Here is a 27617-nt window from a genome sequence, read left to right on the forward strand (position 1 = left end):
GCATGCGCACTCGTGCATACAGGCGCGCGCCTGTCACTAATGCTGGTGCCAAAAAGGCTAATTAAACTGGCTGCAGTAGTTGTCCTATTGCCATATGGTCTTTTCCCTGCTTGTGTTTCCTGATTCCTGTGATTGTCTCCTTATACCGAACCAGCCTGTTCCTGATCTCTGCTTGATTGCTACCTGACCTCTGGCTTGTCTTGGATTATTCTTCTGTCTCTGCTCCTGCTCCTATCTGATTGATCTTCCATTGCTAACCTGGCCTGTGACCTGACTACTCTTCCTCCAGCCTCTGTAAGCTTGATCTGCCTGACCGATACCGAACTCGGCTCATCTGACCCTGCATCCTCAGCACGCTGCTCGAGTATCCATCCATCCAGCATTAGAACCCTGCTTCCTGCCTACAACTCATCAGCTCATCAGCTATTACTGGACTGATCACAGGCACTCATACCCCACCATGCCTTTGCGACCGCTGTCTCACCATCAGTGGTCCTTAAGCCGGAGTTGTACGGGAGGTCTGCCTCTTCACGTCAGGCTCACTATCCAGGTACGTGACATATGCGATTTGTATTTGATTGGTGATATTATAATTTATCTGTACTGTGTATGTGTCATAATATTTATGGAATAAATTATTAATATGGATTTGGCTATTCATTTTTTATTTAGGAGTGGTTTAGGATCAGGTGTTTAGTTTCATAGGGAAATAATAGGTTTAGTTATTGCTGTGTGGTTAATTTTTGTCCCATAATGAAATTAGAGTTGAAGGTATTTTATTTGCCATGGAGAAATGGTGCATAGACCAATCCTGCCGAAGTCTTTCTGAGATGAAATGCAACATGGGCAAAGCATTATAACGTTAGCATGCATTGAGGGTCGATCACATGCACCCAAGTGAATTACAGGTTGCGCAGCATCCTGATAGATACTGAGTTTCTCATACCTAGTGCAGGGCTAATCACTTCCTTTGTGAGTTTACCCAAATATGTCTTACTATGGAATCCTCTTATTTTGCCCCTATTTGATGTATATTTGGGAAGAGGACTACATTAGTTTAATTGAATGTGGGGAGATTAAAGTGTTAGTAAACCCAGGATCCTGCATTCATTATGTCCAGTCTCCCACAGTACACAGAACATGGAAATGGAATTAGTTTAGTAAATATAAACTGCTAAATACCTTTTCTCATTAGCAGTATCTAACAGGCTTGTGACTTCTATCAGTGTCCGGCCGAGCACTGGTTAAAGCTTGTAGGAGAAGTTTTTATTCTCCTATGACTGCCCTATGAAGCTGCATGACCGCTGACCTTCTATCTGGACAATGCTGATTGGCCCTGTGCTGATCACATGCACCCTCCCACAAAAACAAAATTCTCTTTACACATACACACCAAACTGAGCATGTGCAGAGTGCCTCCTAGGGCTCTGTATTATCAGCAGATGGATTGGGGACTGTGGAAGAAGGGGAGGATCAAGTAACCTTTTTACACAATGCAGAGGATTAACCCCTTAGGTTCCACAGTGAGTACACCAAGCATGTTTTACTGCATATACAGACTGGTTTTACTTTTGTGGGTTTAGTAGCACTTTAAATCAAGTGCTGTTTGACCTTCTTATTTTGTAAGAGGTCAATATTATTTGGTAAGTTTGTTTGAGAGGAAAAACTTTTGCACATGTGTATAGTAGTGTGTTCACTTATTCCTAATCGTGGTTTTGAAAAAAATTCTTGCATATTTTTATGGACTTCGGTGATTGATAATATACTTTTAAAGTGATTTTGCACATTAAATGTTTATAAATTTTTACACTATAGCTATTTTGCACATTGATGTTTACAATGTATTCATTTGCTTTAAGCACAGTAACATGCAACACAGAACACGTGACTGTTTTGTGTGCAAGAAACAAGGCCATTTAAAAGCAGATTGCAGAATCTGGAAAGCTAGAATGCAAAAACAAACCAAACTACAACAGGCCAAAAGTGTGAAGGAAAAAACCTGATATTTCTGCAGATAATAAATATGTTTTTCAATCCAAATGTTGCACCTCATCTTTGCAGGCATGGTGTGTTGAGTCAGGTGCAAATGACAGAGATTGCTTTATTCACCTTGACCAGAGTAAAACCAAAAAAAATCACAACTAATGGGTGAATAATGGAATCAGAAGGAATAGGAGATGGTTTATCTTACTGTCCTATTTCCCAGAGTGTTATGGAAAGATACATGTGAAAAATGTCCTGTATGTTCCTAATCTTTTTTCAGCGAAGAAGCTCACAAAAAAAGGAAACATAGTGACCTTCTAAGATGACAGTTGTGCCTTCACAATAGGGGATATCTTACTTGAAAAGGCTAAACTTCAGATGAACTGTATCAGCGTAACTGCAATGAGGTTGATAATACAACCAAGGAGGAAAAACATTCAAACTGCATTAGCACGTGGCACAGACGACTTAGGCACAGAAGTCCCAGCATAATAAAGAAATCAATTGAGAATGACTATGCAAGTGGAATAGAAATGATTCCATGTGATCAATGACATGCACCAGCTGTATAAAAGGAAAAATTACAAGAAAGGCCTTCCCAAAGCCGAGTAAGAACAGAGCTAAAATCCTTTGGACTTAATTCATTCAGATCTTTGTGGTCCAATGGAAAAAGTGACTCCAGGAAAGAAGAGGTCTTTTTTCACTTTTATAGATGATTACTCCAGGTATGCTACACTATATCTGTTACACAACAAAAGTGAAATACCAGAGAAACGTGAACAGTATTTGGCTCAAGTAAGCAGCAATTCTGGCAAAATACAGAGTGTATTGCGCACAGACAATGAAACTGAATATACAGGGGTTTAACATTGTCAGTAAGTATGCCATAATTTTTAAAACTGTTGTACAATACTATCCAGAACAAAATGGGGTTGCAGAAAGAATGAACCATACTCTGTGAGAGTGGAAGAACCATGCTGTTTGATGCAGATATGCCAACCACATAATAGAAGGATGCAATTATGATTGAATGCTATCTCCAAAATTGACTACCAGGAAAATCAACTGAGAAAGCTCCATATGAACTGTGGTATGGAAAAGCCCCTAATTTGAATCATCTAAAGATTTTTAGAAGCAAAGCCTATGTGCACATCCCCCCAAAAAATTTACAAAAATGGGATGCTTGTGCAAAGGTAGGTGTACTTGTGGGGTGAATCTCAAAAGGCACAAACAAGGTAACCATCAGTAGAAGTGTAATTGTCAACTAGAAAAGTTACAATTTCTGGGGAAATTGTGTGAAGTGTTCTTGCCTCCACCAGTAGTCTACAACTGAAGTGGGCGCAGTAACTGGGTGGAGTGGCTTGAGATACTGTTGTGTGGTTGGAGTGGCTGGAGTAACTGTGAAAAGGTTGGACTGGGCAGAGTAACTTTATGGAGTGGGCAGAGTAACTGTGGAGTGTTTGGAGTGAGTAAAGATAGTAAACATTACACTAACCAATTGATTGATCAAATTTAAAAAGTGCACATGGCAAGCTTGATAGCTCACACTCTAGCTTTTGTCACTCTGCTGCCTGCTCACACACCTGGGTTCCTATGGCAACTCACTCTAAAGCAAGGGCAAAGAAGAGCGGTTAAACACAAACTGCTCCAACTTGCTCACTTCACTGGCGGTTGCCATCTTCAAACGGTTGTAGTTTAAAAATTATAAATCCTACACCGAAGAGCTTTATATTGTGAGAATCACAAGACCCAGACCTACATTTTGATGCATAGTATGTCTCTGAAAGATAGAAAATGAAGGCACAGTTGCAGTTTAGAAATTGCCCTTCAAATTTTAGGTGGCTAGAGGGGAGTTTCAATGAATGTCAATGGGTGGCGTGAGTTGCAAAGAAATGGTCATATTGAAAACTATCAGGACTATGGCTTAGCCGTGGACATTTTTAGTGGCAGCAGGGATAGCTGAACGTTTTGATATAAGATTTGTGTAGATGGGCTTGAAAATGAGGGAGTGGTGGCAGTTTAGAAATCATGTTCTGATTTTTCAGCTCACACTCTACCTTTTGTCAGCTCCCACTCTAGTTTTGAACATTCGGCCATTCATTCCTATGGGACCAATTTCACCACAAAAACGCTAATATTTTGTGAACCATTCGGCGAAACGTTCCACAAAGTAATAGCACACCAATCGGGAACAATCCGCACGTTTCGGTATATTACTGTCTATGTAGTGTAAAAACTGTGGGAGGAGTTAGGGTGGTAAATTTGGCTATAATAATAAGAATATATATGTGAGATAACAGTAAGTGGACTTGCCATGCAAGAACACTTAATTAAACTTCAGTGTGTTCAAAATGTCATGAACTAACACAAATGCTTCAAAGTGAGGGAAATTACACATCAGTGTTACATGAAGATAAGCAAAAAAGTGATGCAGAAATATAAATTAATACAGATGATCCAAATATTGTAAACGAAGAAACCAGGCTACAAGAGGCTTCAATCAGGAAATCCACTGGAAACAATAAAGACATCCCAGCCAAATATCTGTTGCTCATGTAACATTAAAACCAGAGCCAGATTCACAGGTGAGATACAAAGACTTCCAACGCATAAGAAACAAGAGTGGATCAGAGCTGCTGATGAAGAAATGACACCTCTTAGTGAACTGAAACAGATTTATAGAACTGAGATACGAAATGGGACTAGTATAAGGAGTTGCTGAGTGGGGGTGTTGGAATATAATGTTCATGTATTCTTTGTGCAACAACTACAGATATATTCTTCAACCAGTAGATGACAGTGTTTATACGTTTGTAGCTGCATCTATGGTTGTACTCTATGTCTTTTCTCTATAATAAAATGTTCCTGTTTCCTGTTTGTAGAGAAGCAGCGGATAAACACATGTAGACTGTGCACTGTCTGTTCTGTAGGGCTATATATATACAGAATCTCTAACACACTTGAGCCTTATGGTAGGTACAGTCCTATCTACTGATGCTGTTTTTTTTTAAACATGAAAAAGGAAAGGTACCCACAAAATTCATCTGGATTTAAGCTATCATTTCCTTGGCGCACATTAGTTAGTGAAAGCTCATGTCAGACTGGTAGTTTTGGGCAGTCCCATCACTTGTCATTTCATCCAATTTTTATACAGAAAAGTTTCCACAGGATCGGAATGTTCTACTTACTTCATGGATGCTGGAGAGGAGACCAGAAGAGGAACTTGAAAGACCAAATCTCTTCTCAATTGTAGTTAAGCTGCTCTTGAAGTATGCACTATACAGGAGCTGAGAGAGCTGAAGTAGCGCATGGCAAAGTACAAACACCTGAGAGGTAGAAACAGATATCAGTTAGTTCTCCACTTATAGCTGTATCAGTGATATGAATGTGGATCCAAACCCACAAACAAAAATTTATATCTGGCAGGTTATCAATGATTAGATGGGGTGGCTACTTTTGTTTTCTTATTAGTTTTTTTGCTTTATTTTGACCTGGTGATGCTGCCAGTTATACTGTACATTCCAGTCCTAGGATGATAACACTCATTTGTATCAGGATAACAGAAGGAGGTAGGAGTACAGAAATATGTCCCTCTCATATTGTCCACAACTTAGGTAATTAATAACAGTCGGCACAGGCAAACAGCACAGCAAATTATCAACTATCAAAATTTTCTGGCAAGATCAAAAAGATTTTTTTTGAGTTTATCAAACAGAAATAACAAAACACTTTCAATGGTATATTTAACAAACCAAAAGGGTCCAAGTAAGAGATGTTTACTGTACAGTTTGTGCTGTACTTTTTCCTTTTGCCTTGTTTGCTCGCTTCTATACAAGTCAATTTAGCAGCAGATCTAAAGACAAGAGGGGGCTATTAGGAGGATTCATAAGACCATCTGTAATTCACATGCAGCTGTCATCCCTTTTTCCACAGACTCTTAGAGGACTGTATACTACAGCAATAGCTTTGCATATAGAACAGATTCTGTAGTGCAATCTGGTTTATATTTAGCTGTAATATTTGCATAATATTGTAAGTAAAAAGAGGTGGAGGAGAAATGGTGTTATCAGTCATATGTGCCTAGGGCTGATTGATCTTTAAATATTATCCTGCAAACCTTTAGTAACCTACATTTGTGACGTATAGTGTGGTATCAAAGTTCCCTGTCTGTACCTGACACCCTTGTAGTCTTGTCCTGTAATTGTGGTTCACTTGATTACTCACCAACCACAAAGGCCCACATTAAATAAAAGAGATGATAAGGAAGTATGACTATCCTATATAAACTGAGTTGTACAATACACTAAATTATATCTGTAAGCATGTCTCCAGAGAAGACAAACTAGATTAGGTAAGTATCAGGTTATTATATGTGCTGTAAAATTAATTTTGGTTAAAAGGCAACGCTGTTAAAGAGACCCTGTGATCATCCTAAAGCAGACCTTCACCCAAAATGATATCTTGTGCTCCCTTGCCTCCTCCCCCAAACCTTTCTTACCAAGGGACATTTTTTTGTACAATATACTTTATTTGTGCTACAAAGCAGCATTTTGCTTTTTTTGCCTAGGCAAGATGCTCTTTCCTGCGCATGCACAGATATGCAGCATGGCTTGGTTCCCACAAAAAGACTGGGAACAGGGAAGTCTGAGATTTTCCTTGTCTTTGGTGTGAGTGGGATCCCTTTTGCAAGTGTGCAGATGGGCCGTCGGGCTCTGCCAGGACCCGAAGGCCAGTCAGAGCCTCATGGGTGCATCTATGCATGCATAATAATGGCGTCACCCAAGGGTGGGTAGTGCCTGACCATAGTGGGACTGAAGTTTAAAAATTGCTGGTAAAAGCACAGAAAGATTTAGTACTTCAAAAGTCCCTGTACCACTGATGGAGCACAGTGCTGTGTACTGTATGTAGTTGATGCTACATACAGTTTATACAGAACATACAGCTGCATGTGTTACTGAAGGAAATAACTTGTTTGGACCAGCTTAGTCAAATGAACTATTTAAAGTGGAACTTCACCCAAAAGGGGAAGTTCCACTTTAGATCCACTCCCCCCCCCCCCACTTGGGGAGAGTGGGTACCGAATTTTGATAGTTACCTACTCCTACTTCCATTACCTAGCTGATCCAAGTGGATGTTTGGCCCCCCCTCTTTTTGTCTACAGCCCTCTGGGACACATGACAGGTCCAAGGAGGCTTCAACCATTCACAGGGTGCAGGTTGGCTAGTGCATATGCAGTGAGAAGCCAGTTGTGAAGCCACAAGGAGTCACAGCCGGCTTCCCACAGTAAAAATGCCGGCACCGGGGACCAGAAAACACCCAGGGAACACCTGGCTCCAGTGAGCACAGCTCTGGATCCCTAGACACGTGTAAGTGTCCTTTTTCGTTCTACAGTATTTTTAGCTGCTGGCTTTTATTTTTTTTCCTTCTAGGGTGAAGATCCTCTTTAAAGTTCACTAACACTTGGAGTTATTCTTAATGTAAAATCAGAAGTCCTTATCTGCACACTTGTTCTGGATTACTAACTCAGAGTATTGCAACCAGATGATCAACATGAAAGCCTGAAAACATGAAATCTGCAGAATGAAAAGTTAACAATTGAGCATCCATGTTTCCATCAGAAAAGGCTTTTTTTAAGGTTAAAAGTAATTGTGAATCTGTAGAAATGGTGTTCCAGCTGCATTGTTTTTAGAGCCAATCCCTTTTAAAGCCTACTTAATATTTTTTTTTAATTTCACTTAAAAACGCTAGACAAAATATTTTTTTTCAGTTCTGGGTAGAGTGGGGAAACATTAGAACATCTGTTTGCTGCTGTTTTGAGTTGTCTTTTCTTTTGGGAAAATGTTCTTTCACTTCCTGTGTGGTTACCAGGGCAGGAAGGGAGCAGAATTTCCCCAAAAGTGACAGTAGAAGAAGGGTGGAGTGGGAAAGAGTTAGCACATCTGCATGGTTTTTTTTATAACCATCTTAATCCCTATTGTGGAAGTTCTCCTCACCTCCTATGTGGTCTCCAGTACAGAATGTAGGGGGCTGTGTCATCAACATACTGTAATAAAAACACAACTGAGGTCTAACCTTTTCCATTCTAGCCAAAACAAAACCCAAAAAACTAGAGTTTGGCTGTAAGGCTATATTAAAAAAAACAGTCAACTTTTTTGTAACTTGGTTACATTCATATTACAAAAGCTGTTAATACGTGTTGCCTGTGTATTTACTGTATGTCTCTTCAATAAACATTTTCTTGGATAAAAGAAAACTATTAATACCATTTGCCAATATACCTGTAAATGCTTTAATATGACAATACTCAGACTCAGTACAAACAGTTTCTGCTCCTTTAGGTTAACAAAGCTTGCTTAACAACATGTAGGCAAAACGTAGCAATCCTGACAATATATGATCAACAAATTGGCAATCTTTACAATACATGAGCAACAAATAGGCAATTGCTACAATACCACAGCAATGACATTACAGGAACCCAGAATGCCTCTCACCACCACCACCATCCCTTTATTACAGGCTTCCAACAACATGCAACATGTATTCTTTGTTACTAATGGAGAGAGCTGGAGGAGAAATAAAAGTTCACACTTCCTCCCGGCTCTCTCCTTCTCACCAGCACCAGTTTTTGGTTCCAGCCTTTTGATGACAGGAATACTGGAACTACTGGTGGTGGTGGCTCGGAGTTCTAGTAATCAAACTTATTACTAGATCTCCTGAAAATAAACAAAGCTGGCTTCAAAATATGTAGGAAAAAATAGCAGTCCTGACAATATACGAGCAACAAATGGCCAGTCTTTAAAACATGTAGGCAACAAATAGACAAATGTGACAGTACATGGGCAATGATGATTACGGTGAGACCCAGTAGTCTCTCCTCACCAGCACCAGTTGATGGCTCCTGTCAATGGCTGACATGAATAGTGACTCTACTGAAAAGCTTGAAGATCCAGTAATCAAACTGATAAGCGAGAGTCTCCAGGTGAGGTCCCAGCTATGGTGATCTTTTTAAATCTGGTGAATAAGCTGCAAAATATGTAAGAAAATGTTTCTATCCAGGGTCTATTTCCTCGAAATCCTGTAAATATCTCTATCCAGAACTCTAATTTTTTCCTATCAAATAACCCAATGGGATTTTTTTATATTTACTTATCTTCCTTTTAAAAGCATTGTAAAAGAACGGAGGCTTATTTAAAGACCAATTACAGCCAAGATTTTTTTTTAACAGTTGAACAGCCAAGATGTTTAGTTTGTTTTGCAATGAGTTGGGAAGGGCTGAGGCCTCCAATGGGAACATATTTAGTAGAGTGAAGTAAGGTTAGAGCTGACATTGTATATATATTGCGGTCTCTGCCTTCCTGTCTTGGTAAGAAATACCCCCCCGGTGTATTGCCTGGTGTCTCAGGGACAGGGAATGAGGGAAATCTCCCTGATCTAGTCATAGACAGAAATAGAAGCCTGGCAGAAACCCTTCCCACGCTAGCAATATAGAAAAAATATTGGCTGTGCACTGCAATGGACACACTGACTAATGTTGTGTTAACCCGCCCATTCAAAATGAAAGTTACGCACGGTTACGCACATAAAATTAGGGCAGGCTGCATTCTATTCCAGTGAAATGCACAGAATACAATGTGTTGTGCTGTGTTGTGTTGTGTTGCAGTGCACATGCATTTCAGAGGTTTGTTGTGGTGCCCTTCAGAATGAAAGACACAGCAGCGCGCACCAACGCATGTTATATTGCAATGTAATAGTGTGAATAGACCCTAACAGAAAGAGGTTATTAACTACCCACTTGCCCTCCTGAGGATTTAACCCCCTTCCTCACCAGGCCATATTTTGCATTACGGCGCTGCGTTATTTTAACTGTCATGCAATGCTGCACCCAAATGAAATTTACGTCTTTTTTTTCCCCACGAACTGAGCTTTCTTTCGGTGGTATTTGATCGCCTGTGCATTTTTAATTTTTTGCGCTATAAAGAAAAAAGGCCAACAATTTTGAGAAAATGAACAATATTTTTTGACTTTTTGCTATTAAACATGTCCAGTAAAAAAATATAAAAAATCAAATTTCATCATAAATTGAGGCCAAAATGTATTCTGCGACATGTCTTTGGTAAACAAAAATCCCAATACATGTAAATTAATTGGTTTACGTGAAGGTTCATTTACAAATGTCAGTATACAGTCATGGCCGAAATTGTTGGCACCCTTGATATTTCTCCAGGAAATCATGTACAGTTGCAAGAAAAAGTATGTGACCCCCTTGGGATTACATGGAGTTTTGCATGAATTGGGCAAAAAATGTGCTCTGAACATCATCTAAGTCACAAAAATAGAAGAACACAGTCTGCTGAACATAATACTACACAAACATTAGATGTTGCCATGGTTTAATTGCACATAACATGTAAACATTCACAGTGCAGGGAGGAAAAAGTATGTGAACCTTTGGACTTAATAACTGGTTGACCCTCCTTTGGCAGCAATAACCTCAACCAAACGTTTCCTGTAGTTGCAGATCAGACCTGCACAACCATCTGGAGTAATTTTGGACCACTCCTCTTCACAAAACTGTTTCAGTGTAGCAATATTCTTGGGATGTCTGGTGTGATTCGCTCTCTTAAGGTCATGCCACAGCATTTCAATCGGGTTGAGGTCAGGACTCTGACTGGGCCACTCCAGAAGGCGTATTCTGTGCTGTTGCAGCCATTGTTTTGTTGAATTACTTGTATGCTTTGGGTCATTGTCCTGTTGCATCACCCATCCTCTGCGGAGCTTCAGTTGGCGGACAGATGGTCGTACGTTTTCCTGCAAAATGTCTTGATAAACTCTGGAATTTATTTTCCCATCAATGACAACAATCCGTCCAGGTTCTGAGGCAGCAAAGCAGCTCCAAACCATGATGCTCCCTCCGCCATGTTTCACAGTGGGGATGAGGTTTTGATGTTGGTGTGCTGTGCCTTTTTTTCTCCACACATAGTGTTGTGTGTTCTTCCCAAACAACTCAATCTTGGTGTCATCTGTCCACAGTATATTCTGCCAGTAGTGCTGTGGAACATCCAGGTACTCTTTTGCAAACTTCAAACGTGCTGCAATATTCTTTTTGGACAGCAATGGCTTCCTCCGTGGTGTCCTCCCATGTACTCCATTCTTGTTTAATGTTTTCCTTATTGTAGATGTGTCAACAAAAATGTTAGCATGTGCCAGAGATTTCTGTAGGTCTTTAGCTGACACTCTGGGATTCTTCTTTACCTCATGCAGCATTCTGCGCTGTGTTCTTGCAGTCATTATTACAGGACGACCACGCCTAGGGAGAGTAGCAACAGTGCTAAACTTTCTCCATTTGTAGACAGTCTGTCTTACCATGGACACATGAACATCAAGGCTTTTGGAGATACTTTTGTAACCCTTTCCAGCTTCATGCAAGTCAACAATTCTTGATCGTAGGTCTTCTGAGAGCGCTTTTCTGCGAGACATGGTTCACATCAGACAGTGCTTCTTGAAACCAGTAAACCCAAAACAGGTGTGTGTTTTTTTAAGGGCAGGACAGCTGTCAGCAACACATCCAATATCATCACACTGATTGGAGTCAAGGTTGGCTCACTCCTGGCTCCAATTAGCTCTGGGAGAAGTCATTAAGCTAGGGCTTCACATACTTTTTCCTCCCTGCACTGTGAATGTTTACATGTTATATGCAATTAAACCATGGCAACATCTAATGTTTGTGTAGTATTATGTTCAGCAGACTGTGTTCTTCTATTGTTGTGACTTAGATGACGTTCAGAGCACATTTTATGCCCAATTCATGCAAAATTCCACGTAATCCCAAGGGGTTCACATACTTTTTCTTGCAACTGTATTTCTCACGAAACGTATTGCATTAACACATGTTTTGCTATACACATGTTTATTCCCTTTGTGTGTATTGGGACAAAACAAAAAAAGGGAGGAAAGAAAGCAAATTCGACATAATGTAACACAAACCTCCAAAAATGGGCTGGACAAAAGTATTGGCACCCTTTCACAACTGCGGATAAATAAGAATGTTACAAGCATGTGATGCTCCTGTAAACTCACCTGGGGCAAGTAACAGGTGTGGGCAATATAGAAATCACACCTGAAAGCAGATAAAAAGGAGAGACGTTCACTTAACCTTTGCATTGTGTGTCTGTCTGTGCCACACTAAGCATGGACAACAGAAAGAGGAGACGAGAACTGTCTGAGGACCTGAGAACCAAAATTGTGGCAAAATATCAACAATCTCAAGGTTACAAGTCCATCTCCAGAGAACTAGATTTGCCTTTGTCCACAGTGCGCAACATTATCAAGAAGTTTGCAACCCATGGCACTGTAGCTAATCTCCCTGGTCGTGGACGGATGAGGAAAATTGATGAAAGATTGCAACGCAGAATAGTCCGGATGGTGGATAAGCAGCCCCAAACATGTTCCAAAGACATTCAAGCTGTCCTGCAGGCTCAGGGAGCATCAGTGTCAGCGCGAACTATCCGTCGACATTTAAATGAAATGAAACGCTATGGCAGGAGACCCAGGAGGACCCCACTGCTGACACAGAGACATAAAAAAGCAAGACTACAGTTTGCCAAAATGTACTTGAGTAAGCCAAAAGCCTTCTGGGAAAACGTCTTGTGGACAGATGAGACCAAGATAGAGCTTTTCGGTAAAGCACATCATTCTACTGTTTACCGAAAACGGAATGAGGCCTACAAAGAACAAAACACAGTACCTACGGTAAAATATGGTGGAGGTTCAATGATGTTTTGGGGTTGTTTTGCTGCCTCTGGCACTGGGTGCCTTGACTGTGTGCAAGGCATCATGAAATCTGAGGATTACCAAAGGATTTTGGGTCGCACTGTAGGGCCCAGTGTCAGAAAGCTGGGTTTGCGTCCAAGATCCTGGGTCTTCCAGCAGGACAATGACCCCAAACATACGTCAAAAAGCACTCAGAAATGGATGGCAAAGAAGCGCTGGAGAGCTCTGAAGTGGCCAGCAATGAGCCCAGATCTAAATCCCATTGAACACCTGTGGAGAGATCTTAAAATTGCTGTTGGGAAAAGGTGTCCTTCCAATAAGAGAGACCTGGAGCTGTTTGCAAAGGAAGAGTGGTCCAAAATTCCGGGTGAGAGGTGTCAGAAGCTTATTGATGGTTATAGGAAGCGACTGATTTCAGTTATGTTTTCCAAAGGGTGTGCAACCAAATATTAAGTTAAGGGTGCCAATACTTTTGTCCAGCCCATTTTTGGGGTTTTGTGTGACATTATGTCATATTTGCTTTTCTGCCTCTGTTTTATATTTGTTCCAATACATACAAAGGGAATAAACATGTGTATAGCAAAACATGTGTTAATGCAATACCTTTTTTGTGTGAAATACTTGATTTTCAGGAAAAATATCAAGGGTGCCAACAATTTCGGCCATGACTGTATATACTGGGATTTTTTTTTGTTTTTACTAGTAATGGAAGCGATCAGCAACTTAAAGCGGGACTACAGTGGACATTCTGACACTGGGGGGAACTGACTTGCCCCAGTGACACCAATACAGTGATCAGTGCTAAAAAAAGCACTGACACTGTACTAATGGCACAGGGCAGTAAGGGGTTAACATGAGGGGCGATCAAAGGATTAACTGTGTGCAGGGAGTGTTTTACTAGGGTCTGTGTCAGTGTGCTTTACTGTAATCACACTGCTTTGGATGGCTGTGCAGTTAGTAAACAAAACAATAAAAAGAGAAAATAGGTGCAGCGCTATAATCAGAATACAGAAAAAAATTCTCTATAAATTATATATGCATCTAAATGCCAATGATCAAAGAGATGCAAGATGTGATACAATGGTAAACAGTGCGCTAATCAGTAGGAAATGAAAAGTCCTCATCCCAGATCAGTGGTTGTGAGAGATGAAAAATCCTAGGAACAGATAGAGTGCGCACTCACCAGAGGTGCGTTTAAATAACGCATGTAGAGAAGTATATTCAGCAAATTCTCTCCACCTTCAGGGCTCTGGTCAGATCGCACTCCGTACTATCCTCTGTTTCACCACGAAGAACAGTAGCCAGGATTCATCAAACCGTGTGGGCGTCAGAAATACTCCTTAGTCCAGATAGGCACTGCGGGAGGTGGTACTCTCAAAGAGAGCCCAATAAAGGACGCCACATAGTGTGATGCTGTATGACTTGGGTTTATTAGTCAAAAAAAGGGGTGAAACAACAAAAAGTACTGACCATAAACGTTGGCCACATATAGTGGCTAGATGTCCATAAGCTGTAGCCCCCCCTGACGCGTTTCGTGCGATGCACGTCCTCAGAGGGTCAGGGCTGCACCTATTTTCTCTTTTTATTGATTATTGTAAGGTTGGTTGGTTGCCTTTTTTGGTGTTCTAGCTGCTTATACACTCCTGTCTGTAGCGCTCGCTATACCATTTTCACATTCTAGTAAACAAAACAGTTCTCCTCCCGTCAGAGATCTTCAAGAAATCACTGGGCACCGGTGAGTAATTACCGGCAGGGACCCAGTGATTGACAGCAGTGGCCACGAATGACAGTGTGGGTATGGCGTACCACCTACCCAGAAATGCAAAATCACGTATATATATGTGGTTTTGTGCACCCGTGCCACCCTGTAGCAGTATTTCTGCTATAGGGTGGTCGGGAAGTGGCTACTATTTAGAATATATATCTATGAACCATGTTTTGTTTTTGCATTTGCTACTTTTTTAAGCATTTCAGGTCACCAGCTCATGTCTGTTTGTTAGGACCTATTATGTGCAGCACAAATTAAGAAATGTATTATCTAGGCCAGCGATACACTGTTAGATTTATTTTGTTTAGCCTGTAGGCTGAATTTAAAAAATTGATATCTGGGGACTGCCATGGGACTGAACGAAAAAAACAAACAAATGTATTCCCCATCCAAACAAGCAGGATTCTCCCCACTGGACCACTGTATTCTGATAGCGAGGCTCCTCTGCTGTCAGAATACACTAATTAGGGGCTGTAGCCACTGATGAAATGAAAGTTTTCCAGCATGGCCAGGGAGGGACACACAAACAAATGTTGATCTATCTGTACCCACCTTAACAAATACAGCACCTCCATTCATGCTACATAGTGTGGAAAAATTCCCCTGCTGGGTTGTTGTACTCTGACACTTGAACAGAAACTGCAACTGCTTGGTTGCAGCCACTGTTTGGCCCAAATTTTCCAGCAGACTTGTTCAACAAAAGTCAATCAAATGATCAGTGTTTGTCTAACACAGAAGGGCAGCCAAGGCCACTCACTGAGAGCATTTGGGTCAGTTTGTCAGGAATGCATATGGCCAGCTTTACTTTCTTTGCCTTTTGTTATAGGTTACCGCTCTCTGTACTAAGTATCTACGTGCCCGCGTGTGGCGTAAGATGGTCATAAAGTTCCTCAGACATTCTAGTGCAGGAAGAAATGAGTCAGGAAAGGAAAATAAAGTGTCTTTCTTGAAACATCAGGGGGGTATTATTTCATCAGACATGGATGTTTTATCTTTTTTATGGGTGATCTCATGGAATGGGTAAGAAATTACAGCTCAAGCAAAACAAATCAGACATTTAGTAGGAAAACCACAGGAAGTATATTTTGTGAATATCCTTTTGTATTGCAACATTGAAATAGCTCACAAGTGTCTCTTTTCTAGACTTGAATTTCTGTATTATTCTCTCTGCCATTTTCTGCCCTTATATTTAAGCATAGTAAAAAAAAGACTACCAATTGTAAGTACCCATGCTGAATGGTTTGTTTTTGACATAGTAGATCTTGGCACAAAAAATGAAGCTGCAGGTGGCAGATAAAGGATATGGCATTTTTTAATGTTCACTATTTATACACAATATTAATAGCTATGTGTCCACCCAAACTGCGATACATTCATCCTGTGCAAATGGGTCAAAATGTTCCTCAACTAGTCAAATGTTACATTATTCAATATGGTCACTAAATGGAGCTGAAGATTCACTCTACTTTCTGTAACTTGTAGTGCCCCCCTGACCTCCAGGAGCATGGTGGTTACCCCCAAAGACAGGGAAGGCTGACATTTCACCTCAGGGTGCAGGTTGCTAGGCATGGTGGGTGGTGGACAGTGTAGAAAAATGGGCACCAGTCACTCTTGGAATACACACAAATTAGTTTTATTGATCACAACAGCAAAAGAAAAACTCAGGGGGAGGGGGTTGGGGCACAGGACACCCTTAACCGCCTCCCGCCCGCCATATGAGGAAATGATGGGCGCAAGGCGGTTCTCTTGTTCTGGGAGGACGTCATATGACGTCCTCCCACTCTAACTGCGCAAGCACGCCCTCGGGGGAGCATAGCGCAGCGATCGGTAGTGCGCTCTGTCCCTGGGACACAGCTGAACACTGATCAGCGGAAAGACCTGATGACTTCAGCTCTGTCATGTGATCAGCTGTGTCCAATCACAGCTGATCGCATGTAAATAAGCAAATGCCGGTTATCGACATTTCTCTCCTCACGAGCTGTCACGCTGACAGCTCATGAGGAGAGGAGAGCTAGTAATCGGCATTCCTGAGAAGGGACATCTACACTGATCATCAGAACACTGATGATCAATGTAGCCCCATCAGTGCCACCTGTCAGTGTCCATCAATACCACCTGTCATTGCCCATCAATGCAACCTGTCAGTGCCCATCAGTACCACATATCAGTGTCTACTAGTGCACATCAATGCCACATATCAGTGCCCATCTGAGCTGCCTATCAGTGCCACCTATCAGTGCCAGTCAGTGTCGCCTAGGAGTGCTGCCAATCAGTGCCAGTCAATGCCGCCTATCAGTGCCAGTCAGTGCCGCCTATCAATGCCCTTCAGTGCCACCTAACAGTTCCAATCAGTGCCGCCTAACAGTGCCAGTCAGTGCCTCCTATCAGTGCCATATATGAGTATCACCTTTCAGTGCCCATCAGTGATGTCTGTGAATGCCCAGCAGTGATGCCTATCAGTGCCACCTACCAGTGCCTCCTCATCAGTGCAGTCTATCAGTGTCCATCACTGCAGCCTCATTAGCGCACATCAGTAAAGGAGAAAAATTACTCATTTACAAAATTTTATAACAGAAACTAAGAAATAAACTTTTTTTTCAACATTTTCAGTTGTTTTTGGTTTGTTTGTCAAAAAATAAAAAACCCAGTGGTAATTAAATACCACCAAAAGAAAGCTCTATCTGTCTCAAACAAATGATAAAAATGTCACATGGGTACAGTGTTGCATGACTGCGCAATTGTCATTCAAAGTGTGACAGCGCTGAAAGCTGAAAATTGGCCTAGGCAGGAAGGGGGTGAAAGTGCCCGGTAGGCAAGTGGTTAAATCAAAAAGACTAGCAGACTCCTTAGACAAACGAAATGGGAGTAGACAGCCGTACAGGAAGAGAGACTTTAAGCTGTAACCATCAATCTGTACTTTAATAGCAACAGCTGTCTCCCATAGCAACAAAAAGAAAACTCACAAGGACGTGAAGGTATCCTTTGGATGAGACCATCTTGATGCTGTCCCAGGCTCTCCAAAGTTCCCCGGTCTATGGCAGAGTCACTTCTGGTACTTCATCTCAGGTCTCCATCCTTTACTTCATGCATCCAGACAACAAACAGGCTCTCTCTCTAGCACAGCCTTGAGCACATGGCTAGGCCTTAGGCTTCCGACCTAACCAGGATAGAAGTTCCTCACTCATCCACACCAGACCAAGGTCTGGGTGGGAAGACACCGATCACCTGACCTCCCCAAATATTTATACTTTCTGCTAGCATGCGGCCAAAAAACTCCTACTGATTAGCCGAGAAAAGTATGCATATTCATAACCCAGCTTTACTGCATTCCATCCTGCTAATGACAAAGGTAACAGTGCCACTTATTGAAAGAAGGGAGGAACCACAGCATCACCAGGCTTAGGAGAAACCCAAATGGTCAAAGACTACAAATTAACCAGGTTGCCTACAACGCAGCATTACTAAATTTACTAGTAGCCCTGTTTAAGACAAGGGTGCTACAGAATGAATTACATTCAACCTGTAAAGGAATTAGAGAATATTTGATTTTGCCTTATTCATACTGAACAGATGTATCAGCAGTTTAGCTGGACTAATAGCTATGCAATTTCTTCCAAAAAATCTATATTTTTGCATTTTACAGTATAACACTGTGCAAAAATGTAATAGATTACGCTACAAATAATAGACATAAAAAAGAGAAGGTGTAGAGCTTTAGATCATTCCACTACAGCCATATTATTCAAAGCAACACTGGGGTGAGCACAACCTCCCTACCCATGGTATTTCTTCAATAGACAATCTCTGGCTATGCATTTTTTGTTATAAATACACCCCTATGTGTGCTTAACACTGCAAGAGTTGCCTTGTGTCTGCATCATACTGGAGAGCTTGACCACAACTCTTATGTAGAGCATCTCCAGCGGTCCAACATTCCCCTTACCAACTACTCCCATTACCAATGCTGCCCAGGGAGCAGCAGGTAATGCCATGATCTTTACTGCAGCCAGGCTACATAACAAGTAAAAAAATATAAGACATCACTTTAGCTTTAAGAAAAACTCATTGAGATAAAGAATGTGGTGCCATCATAATTGTTGATTCCTGACATTTTGTAGACTGTTCTGAAAAAGCCTCACCTAATAGGTCATACAGTATGTCAGGTGTCTGGTGTTATACTGTGTAAACAGTTTGACTGTCAAAAACACATTAATTTCTGTTTCACCTTCTGGGAACTATTCAGATTGCTGGGAGACTGATGATTATACTTCTAATGATTCTGCTTGATTGTTCACAGAAAACAATGTGAAGGTGTTGTGCAGAAAGCAAATTAACCTATCCTTGTTTTATAATACAGGGAGCCTACGTAGATGTACCCAGAAGGTTTGTTTGTGCCACAGATGTTTTACGACAATAGTCCATTTCAGAACAGCTACGTCCATTATAATTGTACCATGGCCATTCCGTATGCTATCTATGCTAAGACAGTGTCAATTATAGTAGATCCCGAACAGCCATTCTCTACTAAGGTTCCTCCACAGGTTCCTAGAGACTCCTTGAGCTGTGGCTGATTGACCTTCCATTCAGTTGTGCCTGTCTACAGTAGTTTCACAGCCACACATCATGGCAAGCCAGAAGCATGATACAAATAATCTTTTAAACTGTCTGTAAGGGTGGTATTCTGACCACCCCTATAAGGGGGGCATTATTCCTCCTGGCAACCAGTGTAAATTTTTTTCCACAGACCCCCAATTAATTGGTTTTAGTAGGAGTTCCCCAAAACCAGAAAACTATTTCAAGTGTTCTTTTGGAGTAAAAAGGTTAAGAAACGCTGTTCTAATTTGTCAACCAGAATTGTATTTTTATAAGGCACTTGTGGCCCAGTGAGAGCGTAAAATCTGTTCTCCTTTGGACACTGGGCTTAAACTGGCAAGGATCTGAAGGGTAAAAGTATGCAAGGGATGGTAAGAAGAAGACTTTCTATTGTGCAGAAGATTTGAAATCATCCATCCTTGCTCTTATTTGTTGGCTTGTACAGTTATCTTTTTTGGGCCAAGGTTGCTGGTGCTGCTGCTCTCACCTAATTACACTATTGGCTGATTCTATAAGAGACTGGTCCACCCAAGTCTGAGCCTAAAAGAGAAGTATCCTCAAAGCTTTTATGGTCACATTTCTTTTGTGGGTCATAGGTGTGCAAGTACTTGTTTTCTCCTGTGATATGGAATCAGGGGACAGTAGCCTAAAGTCCGCTGTCGGCTGATGTGACAGAACTTCTCCAGACTCTGGAAGGTTCATGACATTAATGTCAGGATCCACCCAGATGCTTTATTGGCAGCTGTCTCCACCTCTCAGCACGCCCCCTCTTATGCTCCCCCTGCAAACCGTCACTCCAGTGAGTGCTGGAGGGCAGAGCAGAGAGCAGTGAATGTCAGAGCAGACTGAGAAATGAGCAATCAGTGATCATGTGAGCCAGCAGAGAACAGCTGCAGCATCACACCGACAATGCAGCAGGGTGGTGAGTATAGTAGTTTGCTTTTTTTTTCATTATCCCAAACTTCTCCATTAAATCAGATCTTGGGATGATATTTTAAAGTGTCTAAAAATAAGGACTGTCTGCATTGCTCAAAATAACCAGATTTTTCCTCATCTTTCTAGTTCTCTATTATTTTGGCAGTATACATGATCCTTTTCAGAAACGTTCATGACCCATTATGGTATAAAGTAGAAAGATGCTAATTTAATGCAACATAATGTTACCAGTGGTAACAGCCAGGCTTTATCTTTTCTATGGCTGGGTCATACTCATGGCAGGCCCCAAATGTCCAAAAGAGAATGGACGCAGTCTGGATTTTTTTATGCTGCACATCGTTGAGCAGGTCCATACAACAGTGTTGTAAACACTGAGGGAGGTTAGGGGGACATTTGATGTCCTTTATTGGGTTGTGCACAGTTTAGTAACCCATATCAACCAGTTTGATTTCAGTTTACGCTAATGAGACCAGTGAGGGATGGATTTTGATTGGTTCCAACACTGAACTTAGTGCACTATATACAATATGTGTTCAGTGGTTATTAATTATACTTACGTCATTTGACTTTCTAATGGTGTCAACCTCAAAAATGTTTTCATATGGATGGACAGAGCACTGTGCACAGTTCACATCACAAAACAGCTACATAACAAGTTTGCATCTATTGTAGCTACATAACCTCATTAGGACCTACAAGCCTTTTTCTGGTGTTCCCACGCCATGTAGAAGTTTAATAATTACTTCACCTTAACATGTCATACCTGAGTCGGTTGGTCTGAAGTGGGAAAAAAAATGCTCAGCTTCTTGAAGTAATTTAATGTTCACTGATTTGTTGGGTGTAAGCTGTGCTGTCAATCAACATCATGCAATTAAGCAGTGAGGCACACTTAAATTTTAAGGTTGGCAGGTACAGGGTGACCAAATACCTGCTCTTCCATTTCAAGGGAAATGTGTAGGTGTTAATAGACAATGGGTTTTAACAGCTTCTTAATTAAAAAAAAAAGAAATCTCAGCTCCTTATTTGGCCTAAAAATAGGAACTTAAATCACCACGTAAAATTAACCGGCAAATTGCCAATACAGGAAACATTACTACTATGTTTAAACCAGAATGTTGACTTTGTTTGTAGAGTTGTTTCAGGCAACAAGTGAACTGCTAAGGCTAACCAGCAAACACTGCAGTTATCTTAAAATCAGAAAGTTTCATAAATCCCATCTTCATGCAAAACCTAAAGTGGAACTACACTGTATCTGAGCACCACAAACCAAAAATGCTATTTAATTAATTTTTATTCTTCAAAGTAAACACACCCATCCATCCATGTCGCCATGCTTTATTTTGCTATGAAATCACTCCCTAGCATTTCTGGCTGTGGCCATCTTGAGAAAGGGCAGATAATTCATGTAGCATGTACTTCCTGGAATCCATCTGCTCTTAGTTCAGGCATGCAGGATGAGTGTGTGCTTAGCTGAGAAAGCCCTACAACTCTCCTGAAGACTGTTGATGTTTAACATCATTTGTCATGACCTGAAAATCAGGAAATAACTGAAGAAAAAAAAGATTAAACAAGTGAGTAAGATATAATTTACTAGTGTTACCAACATAAGGATTAAAAATTGTCAATGTTGATTGAGACAGTGAAGTTCTGCTTTAATCCCCTCTTAAACCCCCTCTAAAGCATTCGCCATTTTTTCTTTTATTCAATACCTGTTGGAACATTTATATTCTCACGATGCCTCTGCCTGGTGCCATTTCCAGGTGATGGAGACTGGTATTTCAGGGCTGCAGATCTGCCTGGAGTGGTCATTCCTCCCACACTAACATCAGCACTCCATTTCATCTTCTGTATCCTGACAATTCTTACCACTGGATAGCCAATAGGGAGTGCCCATGTCAAGCAGGCAGTGACATACCATACACCCCCAAAAGAGGACCCTACCTTTTGTGCATGGAAGAAGACAGAAGGATTGGAACTGGAACTGGAATGTTACATAACCACAGATTTAGATGAGTAAAAGGGCTATTTAGGTCATTTTTGGTTACTTTTTATTCCAGAGATTAATTATAGGTAGGTGTTGTGTGTGTCTGGCAGGGGGTGACCCGAACAGTAACTTTAATTTTAGATCTTTGTGCAACTGGGTAAAATGCAGCTCTTAGGGTCACTGTGAGTATAGCTTGTTAGTGCTGACTTTTTTACATCAATTCCCCTGTATATGAGAACAGTAGAAAGCCTGAAATTAGTGTGTTTTGGAATTCTCTTGTAGTGTTCCAAGCAAGGGTTCTCAAATAATCAGATTACTGACAAAACTAACTAAAACTGAGCATGTAGGCAGCTCTTCCTGTATGCTTATCAAGGCTTAATTTTTATGTTTTGACCAAAGTACATCTTAAAAATTAAAGAAATTGTAAATGTTTTTTTTTTTTATAACAAGCAGGCTTATACTTACCTGCAGTGGAATTACACAGAGCGGCCCTGAACCTCCTCTTCTGTGGTCCCTCGCCAGCACTCCTGGCTTCTCCCCTCCACTGAGTGTCCCCATAGAAAGCAGCTTTCTATGAGGGCACTCGTGCAGGCTCACTCCTGAACCTCGCTGTCTGTGTTTATTGGCACGGACAGCCGGACTCGGCCCCACACCCCCGTTGCTTCAACGCTGGCTTTGATTGAAAGCAGTGGGAGCCATCTGGGGCTCAGGTAAGTAAAAGGGTGGGTGGGGGGCGATACTGATGCATAAACATTTTTTATCTTTTTGCAAGGAATACATGAAGGAAAAATGTTTAGGGTTTGTAACCACTTTAACGTTAGTGATTTTTTTTTTTAAATCTGCTGGGATGGTACTTACAATGAATAAAAAGTGTCCCATGTACTGGTGGCTGCTGTGTTGCTTGAAATCTTTAGCTCTCTCTCTGCCACCCAGATACTCCTGCAGCAGTAGCTTTTCGATGTTTTAAGTCATTTAATATGAGTATCTGCTCATTCATTTTCCACCCTCCATTCACAGAGCATTTTTCATTGTGGGAACTGATAGTATGGTGTGAAGCAGGGGGTAGAAGGAACAGGCATGGTTGGAATGTCTGACGAGTGTCTGCATAAGCAGCATCAGAAGATCACAGATGCGGGGGTATCTGAGGTGACAGAAGTCAAAGAAGTATTCAAGCAAAACATCAGCCTCCAGCACAAGGGATGCTTTTTATTCATTGTAAGTTCTGTCCCTGTGCTTTAATATACCTATAATATACTTAACTATTTTTGCTGATTTGTACCTCCCTTCAATGCCAGAATATAAAGGAAATACCTAGGTGGAGAGAATCGTGCTGAGGCATCACTTACACTGGGCTCTCCTTTTGCACCCAGTAGATGAACAGTAGTACAACAGGGGCGAAAGAAAGGCAGGTATATGAGTCTAGAGTTAAAGTCTGTGTTAAAGTGAATCTGTTGCTTTGCTCTGCATGGGCAAAACACAAATTGACTTTATAAGCTTTAGAATTGTTCTATACAATCCACAGCAGGCTAACTGAAGTGTACCATTAGCATGCAAAACATGTTTGATCAATGTAGACTCAACACAAGGGCACATGGTGTGTGCTGCATAAAAAAAGTTGCATGTCACTGTATTGCATTTTATAGTATTAAATTAAATGTAATTTTGTGATATTTCAGTCAAGTTACACAGGGGTAGCAGGCGAATGGAATGGGCAGTCCACATAGTCTCTTCGATGGGTGTGAAATCAGAAGTTGATGGGAGAGTATGAAGTCTAATACACCCGGCAAGCTGTGATAGAGTGAAGCAATGGCTCTAAAGTGAAACAAGAAGAGAGACACAGCGCCTCTGAGCATAGACTGCAAGACGTGTGTAGTCTAATACACCCGGCGAGCTGTGATAGAGTGAAGCAATGGCTCTAAAGTGAAACAAGAAGAGAAACACAGCGCCTCTGAGCGTAGACTGCAAGACGTTTTAATGGTAAAACATAAGTTAAACACATGTAAATGTAAGTAGGCTCATAATGGGTTAAAAATGCACAACGCCTCATTGCTGCGTTCAGGAACCATGAGCAGGATGCCAGCTTGAGAAAGGAGCGCGCCGGTCCTTGGATCCCGCACATGATGAGAAACGCAACGCATGCTTATGACGTCACACGCCATCGCTGCTGCTCCTGAGTTCACAGGGGTTTGCCAGGCTTCTACATCAGGCTTTCAATCTCCATCTCTCCAGCGCTCTCTGCTGTCCAGCTGGCATCCTGCTCATGGTTCCTGAACCCAGCAAGGAGGCACTGTGCATATTTAACCCAATATGAGCCTACTTACTATCATTTACATGTGAGTTGTTTAACTTATGTTTTACCATTGAAAAGTCTTGCAGTCTACAATCAGAGGTGCTGTGTTTCTTTTCTTCTTTCTTCAGTAAAATTACACAGACCAGTGTTTAGAATAACATATGGGACCCCATCATAAGTAAGTGCTACATTGACAGCCAGGGGAGTAGTGAATATTGGCGAAACATTTCTAAAAATTATGGAACTTAACAATCCCAATGCAGGCCCCTCAGCACAGTAACACGAGTTGCTATTAACACACATTGACAAGCTTTCCCTAGTGATGAGTCTGCTACAGCTGGAAAATAATCCAACCAGCGTAGTGTAGAGAAAGACCTCCCTAATCACAGCCGGGCCAAGAACTAGAATCATTAAACAAACAGATGCAGGGAAAATAATACCCCTTGAACAAAATGTTCAGTTTGGACACTAATATTTGTCTCCCCTCCCTTTATTTGAATTAACTTTTAACTCGCAGCAGTTTTAACTTGTTCTGGCAGACATACGTAGTTAGCCAAATATTTTAATTCTTGCTGATCTTTTATAATAAAACTTAAGCTAAAGCATAAATATATATATATATATATATATATATATAATGCTTAGCATAAATGAGTACACCCCTACAGTTTTGTCAGAAAATCTTTACTTTCCTTTCAGAATCAACATTTTCTATGGGACACTATACTACAAAATACTCCCACAAATGCGGACCATTGATTGTAAACAAGATTTGTTAATATGTACACACAAAAATGTATTTTTACCAACAAATTCATTCAAGACCATGTTTCAAAAATGAATACACCCCAATGAAAGTCTTAGGAGCAAAGCTAAATTTTAGACAACAAAATCCTAATTAACAAAAATCCAACTACAGTTGTATTCAATAAACAGGTGTCCAGCAGACAGTTGATCATAAAATGTCAAACCCCTTCCCATTTCATGCTGTCAGCAAAGGCACCACATGGAAGGAAAATGCCACAAGGCCTAAGAAAGAAAGAAATTTCTTTTCACAAGAAAGGTGAAGGCTACAAGAAGATCAGCAAAGCTTTACTTATCAGTCAGAATACTGTAGCAAAAGTGATACAAAAATTTAACAAAGCTGGAACTGCAACCATCTCACAGAGACGTCCAAGCCATCCACAGACGTTAACATGTTGACAGGAGTGTCTTCTGATGAGAAGGGTTGAAGAAAATCTCTGTGTAAGTTCACTGCACTTACCTAAAGAGGTAGAAAGCCAAACTGGAGTGATTGTTTCCCTTGACACAATATGGTGTACACTGCAAAGGAATGGCATGCACGGGTGTCGTCTACAAAGGGTGTCGTCTCCTAAAGCCCATACACGAAAAAGCCTGCCTAGAATTTGTCAGGGCCCATGCTGAAAAAGAAGACTATTGGGATTCTGTATTCTAGAGTGATGAGACTAAGATAAATGTTTTTGGACCTGATGGCTTCAAAACTGTATGGCATCGCAAAGGTGAGGAGTACAAAAAAGATGCATGGTGCCTACAGTGAAACATGGTGGTGGCAGTGTCCATCTGTGGGGCTGCATGAGTGCTGCTGGTGTCAGGGAGATGCATTTCATTGATGGTATCATGAATACATAGATGTACTGCTCTATATTGAAAGAGGAGATGCTACCCTCACTCCATGTCATTGGTCATCCTGCACTTTTCCAACATGACAATGATCCAAAACACACGTCTAAGGCCACTGTTGCTTTCCTGAAGAAGAACAGGGTGAAAGTAATTCAGTGAGCAAGTATGGCTCCTGATCTGAACCCAATCGAACACCTATGGGGAATTTTGAAGAAATAAGTTGAGCATCACTCTCCATCCAGCATCTAGGCTCTAAAAGAGGTTGTTCTTGAAGAATGGAAAAAGATTGATGTTGCAATATGTCGCCAACTTGTTCATTCCATGCCTAGAATACTTGGTGCTGTCCTTACAAAACATGGAGGTCATACAAAATACTAGATGGAGTAGTTTTTGTTGTGGGGTGTATTCATGTTTGCATCAACTAATTTGAGTAAAACTGAAGATTTTATTATCTAAGTTATACTATTAACCTTAGTTTCTTGTATTGAGCTAAACAAATGTTCTATTAAACTCAGTTTTGTCAAAATCTTGAAAATTGATTCTGTGCTCATTGAGATAGTGATTAAAATCTTACTTTTCAAAAGGGGTGTACTGATTTATGCTGAGCACTGTATATATATATATACACACACACAGTTGAGTTCAAAATAATAGCAGTCAGACATCACTAACCTGATCAATCACTGTTTTTGGTAGAAATGATATTTCTACATGGCAAATAATTTACTAGCAGGTGTAGTAGAGTAATAGAAATCCAACAGACCCAACAGTCGTGACATGCATGCTGCTGATTCTGTGTAATTGAATTACTAATTGAAAGGGGCATGTTCAAAATAATAGCAGTGTGGAGTTCTATTAGTGAGTTCATTCATTCTTTGAAAAACAGGTGGCAATTATTGCCCTTATTTAAGGAAAGAAGGCAGCAAATGTTGTACACGCTGGTTACAGTGCATTTCTCTCTGAAATTCTGAGGAAAATGGGTCGTTCCAGACATTGTTCAGAAGAACAGCGTACCTTGATTAAAAAGTTGATTGGAGAGGGGAAAACATATAAAGAAGTGCAGAAAATGATAGGCTGCTCAGCTAAAATGATCGTAAATGCTTTAAAATGGCAACCAAAACCTGAAAGACGTGGAAGAAAGCGAAAAACTACCATTCGAATGGATAGAAGAATAGCCAAAATGGCAAGGACTCAGCCAAAAATCAGCACCAGGAAGATCAAAGAAGGTGTAAAGTTACCTGTGAGTACTGTTACAATTAGAAGACACCTATGTGAAGCCAAGCTATCTGCAAGAAGCCCCCGCAAAGTCCCACTGGTGAAAAAAAGACATGTGCTGAAGAGGTTACAATTTGCCAAAGAGCACATTGACTGGCCTAAAGTGAAATGGCGCAACATTTTGTGGACTGATGAAAGTAAGATTGTTCTTTTTGGGTCTAGTGGTCGGAGACAGTTTGTCAGACGACCCCGAAACACTGAATTCAAGCCACAGTACACTGTGAAGACAGTGAAGCATGGTTGTGCAAGCATCATGATATGGGGATGTTTCTCATACTATGGTGTTGGGCCTATTTATCGCATACCAGGGATCATGGATCGGTTTGAATACATCAGAATACTTGAAGAGGTCATGCTGCCTTATGCTGAAGAGG

General features: G+C 41.0%; 1 protein-coding gene across 2 annotated transcripts in view; it reads right to left on the reverse strand.

Annotated features, from left to right (window-relative positions):
* SLCO2A1 (solute carrier organic anion transporter family member 2A1) overlaps window positions 1-27617 on the reverse strand; it is a 99173-nt gene that overhangs the window by 41577 nt on the left and 29979 nt on the right. For both annotated transcript variants that reach the window (XM_089671225.1, XM_089671224.1), the window contains exon 2: window positions 5172-5309. In XM_089671225.1, coding sequence (XP_089527351.1) covers window positions 5172-5309 — 138 coding nt within the window. The remainder of the gene's footprint in view (window positions 1-5171; window positions 5310-27617) is intronic.

The sequence above is a fragment of the Staurois parvus genome, unplaced genomic scaffold, assembly GCF_062004578.1.
Source record: "Staurois parvus isolate SC_StPar_1 unplaced genomic scaffold, SC_StPar_1.0 ptg000102l, whole genome shotgun sequence".
Taxonomy (NCBI): Eukaryota; Metazoa; Chordata; class Amphibia; order Anura; family Ranidae; genus Staurois; species Staurois parvus.